The sequence below is a fragment of the Phytophthora parasitica genome (assembly GCF_000247585.1).
Source record: "Phytophthora parasitica INRA-310 unplaced genomic scaffold supercont2.64, whole genome shotgun sequence".
In the NCBI taxonomy this organism is placed as follows: domain Eukaryota; phylum Oomycota; class Peronosporomycetes; order Peronosporales; family Peronosporaceae; genus Phytophthora; species Phytophthora nicotianae.
Window position 1 is genome coordinate 176,090 of NW_008649050.1, and position 3,499 is coordinate 179,588.

Consider the following 3,499-nt stretch of genomic DNA (forward strand, 5'->3'; position numbering starts at 1 on the left):
GAGCGTTGGGAGCACGGACTGTAGTCAATTGTCGCGCAAGATATAATATCGCACTCGTTGTTATCTAACATTGGGGGATACGGAAGTGTAGACGTGCTAAAGATGTCCTCTATATGGGGTGACAAAGAGGTCTACTTGTATCCAGTATTCGTATAGGATTTCCCAGCATGGTACACATAAGGAAACGGGGATTACTTAGAAGTTAGTTCGTTTTGTCCACTGGTACGTAGAGAATTTATTGTTTACTTTCAACGGAGCGTACGTATTAACTTTTAGTACTAGTTACCAGGACCACGAGCCTCAATCTCCCACACATGTTCCACACGATCGCCGCGGTATCCAACGAGGTGGTCATACATGTTTGTGGTAGGATCGCAATGACCCGGAATAAGCAGCAATTTGCTCCCAAGAGCGGGGAGTTCGACTCTCTTGGCAGCAGCAATATTCTGCAGTGGCTTCAAAATCCCATGTTCATCACCCCCACCATAGTATTCCAACGGGGTCGACAGCTTCTCTCCATTAATGATACTGTGTACCAGCGGCGAGCCCGAGTCCAGCGACACTGCCTTTGTGCCTGCATCCACCACTACACGCGGCACCGCTGCACTCGCGTTCTTGCTCATCACCGTCGTCAGCACATACAAACTCTGCTCCCAGTCTTTGACAAACTCTCCGTCTTCTCCTAAGTTCCTCGCATAGTCCGCGTCATTAAACAAGTACGAGCCAGGCTGCACTTCAGTGAACACACCACTCGCCGCTTCCAACAAGTACGTTCCCGTTCCTCCCCCCAGTAACCACATCACACGTCAGACCTTCCTGCACTAATGCGTCTCTCACACTCTTGGCCTTCTCAGCGACACTAGCGATCACCTTCTTCTTCTCGTCGTAGCTGCGAATATGTTGCGCTGCACCATGATACGCCTGAATGCCTACCATCTCCAACCTCGGAGCATAGCTCTCTATCTTCTTGGCTAATTCTACTGCCTCCTCCACCGTATCAACGCCACAGCGGTCCTGACCCACGTTCACCTCCACCAAAGCTCGGAAGTGGATACCTTGAGTCTCTGCGGCTTGTGCCGCCTGCTGTACGGCTTCAATATTGTCGAAGATGAGCGTAATCGTTGCTCCACCGTTGGCCAATGCGGCCATGCGTTCATAGCGTTCCAGTCCGTAGATCTCATTGCTTAGTAAAATGTCCCGTACCCCGCCGTTGAACATGGCTTCAGCCTCACACACCTTCTGGCAGCAGAGTCCTACTGCGTGAGATAGTTGCAGCTGTAACTGCCCAATAGCAGAGGACTTGTGAGCTTTGGCATGGGGACGAATGGCGAGATTTGGAGAAGCTGTTAGGGATTCTGGGAGACGTTTGAGGTTGGTTTCTAGAGCATCCAAGTCCACGAGTAAACACGGCGTCTCCAAGGAAGAAACAAAATCACCAACGCGGCCGGGGGTGCGACGAGATACACGGGACAGTGGAGAGGTTGATAGACGGCGGATCGAGAGAGCGCCGATGGCTGTAGCAGCCGCAACAGCGGCCAAAGGCACCGTCGAGGAGCGCCACATATTACGCCAGCAAGTTTTATAGGTAAGATCTTAATTTTTATAGTTTTACGTGGTGCACACGATTGCCGACTTCTATAACTAATATATGCCCAAATTGTCAACTACATGGTGTGGACCACTCTGATTATGATTACCACAGTCCTTGTTCCCGGAATGTTTCGTCTGGTTTGGTATATGTATCTCTTCGAGCATCTTGGCATCCTCTCCAGGCACTTACCAAAATGGTCTCTTCGTCAACAGTAACCGCGACAGCACAGTTCCCTCTGCAGTGTGCGGATGAAAGCTCTCTTCAAAGCCTCCAGTCGCCGGTTCTGTTCGGCCCGCTTGACCAGCATTCGCTCCTCGCTATCCCGCTTGCTGTCGTCTTCGTGTACCGTCCAAACGAATCTGCAGTCGAAGAACTGATCCCGATCGACCGGCTTCGACGTGCCCTAGAGCGATTGCTTGACTACTACCCACACCTAACGGGCCGCATTGTCATTGACCCAAAAGACAAGTCGCCACGGATCGAACAGCTTGGAGCTGGAGCCAGGCTGGTCTCGGCACAATGCGGCGAGCCACTCAAGTCGTTTGAGTATATTGTAGACGATGATCAACCTGGAGCGTCCCCTAGACTTGTCGTCACGAACCTGCCAGATGGAGGCAATGCATTGCTGCCAGAATTTGATCCAACAGAGGCCGGTGCGGCTCGTGACGCGATCTTAACGGTACAACACACACGCTTTGCCTGTGGCGGTGTGTCAATTGCTCTGCGACTTCGCCACATTGTTTGCGACGCTGCTGGGTTCTTCCAGTTAGCACATGACTTGGCACACCTGTATCGCGGCCTCCGAGCTCTCGATCAAGGCCAATCTATTGACGAGCTATCCATTCCATCGCCGGGTATACATTCGCTCCACTCGGATCTACAGATGTCAGTTGAAGAAAGGCAAGAAGCCCTTGCAATCAATTCGACGCTCTTCGAACTCGCTACTGATGTCCAACCAAGGGCGGATAATAGTCCTGCGCCGGAGCCTGTCATTGGCCGTGTGCTGCGCTTTTCATCAAACGAGCTTGCACGTATCAAGGCCGATGCAAACGTTCATAACGATAAACCTGTATCAACTTTCTGTGCTCTGGCAGCTTATTTGTGGAAGAGTATCTATCGCGCACGTGTGCAACAGTGCAGAATTCAAGGGATGAGCTCAGACGAGGCCGCTCTTAAAGAGCCGCGTCAATTCCTGGCGTCTCTAGACTTACGCAGTCGAGGGCAGCTAGGCATCTCATCTCGGTATTTTCCGAACTGCGTACTGTGTCCAGTTTTCTCGTTATCTGCTGGTGAATTGCTGGACTCTCCGTTGCCCATTATCGCTGCTGCAGTGCGAGATGGTGTACAACCCTTGGATCCAAGTGAAGTACAACAGAATTTGACGTGGTTGGCTGCACAACCCGACAAAGATCGAGTCAGACTACGTTATCAAGGTGGTGTGATGGTGAGCCAATGGAACAAGTTTGGGATGTACACACACACTGAACTTGACGTCCCGCCAGCGCTTGTGGGCCAACCTTTCACGCCAATTTCACTCATTGACGGCTTGATCTACTTCATGGCTACCGAAGACCAGCTGAACCAGTGCACAGGAGTCACATTAGGCAGTATCGATGTTAGCATGGCCCTTAACGAATCAGCTTGGGGTATCTTGGATCAAGACGTGGCCTTTAGGCAGCATCGTGAATAGTGAAAAAGGTTCAATCATTAAGTTTAGTTTCTCCATAACTAAACACTTTGACTGCCACCCCATCCACTATTCATTTTCCAATCCTCTTCGATCAGTGACTTTTCCAGTACGGAATAATGGGTAGCCATGAACTTGTCGTGAAAAAATTGGGCAAGACCAAGAAGCGCTCCTGATTGTGGCTTCTCGTCATCGCCCGAGTCCACACTCAGACGCGAGTA

At 51.0% G+C, this 3,499-nt stretch overlaps 2 protein-coding genes across 2 annotated transcripts; one reads left to right on the top strand and one right to left on the bottom strand.

Annotated features, from left to right (window-relative positions):
• Nucleotides 1-173: 173 nt before the first annotated feature.
• PPTG_17035 (hypothetical protein) lies at nt 174-1,601 on the bottom strand. The gene has a single exon (XM_008914872.1). The coding sequence runs from the start codon at nt 1,561-1,563 to the stop codon at nt 736-738; it is 828 nt and encodes a 275-aa protein (XP_008913120.1). The 5' UTR covers nt 1,564-1,601; the 3' UTR covers nt 174-735.
• A 111-nt stretch (nt 1,602-1,712) lies between these two features.
• Nucleotides 1,713-3,398, top strand: PPTG_17036 (hypothetical protein). Its single transcript, XM_008914873.1, has one exon. The coding sequence runs from the start codon at nt 1,785-1,787 to the stop codon at nt 3,279-3,281; it is 1,497 nt and encodes a 498-aa protein (XP_008913121.1). The 5' UTR covers nt 1,713-1,784; the 3' UTR covers nt 3,282-3,398.
• Nucleotides 3,399-3,499: the final 101 nt, after the last annotated feature.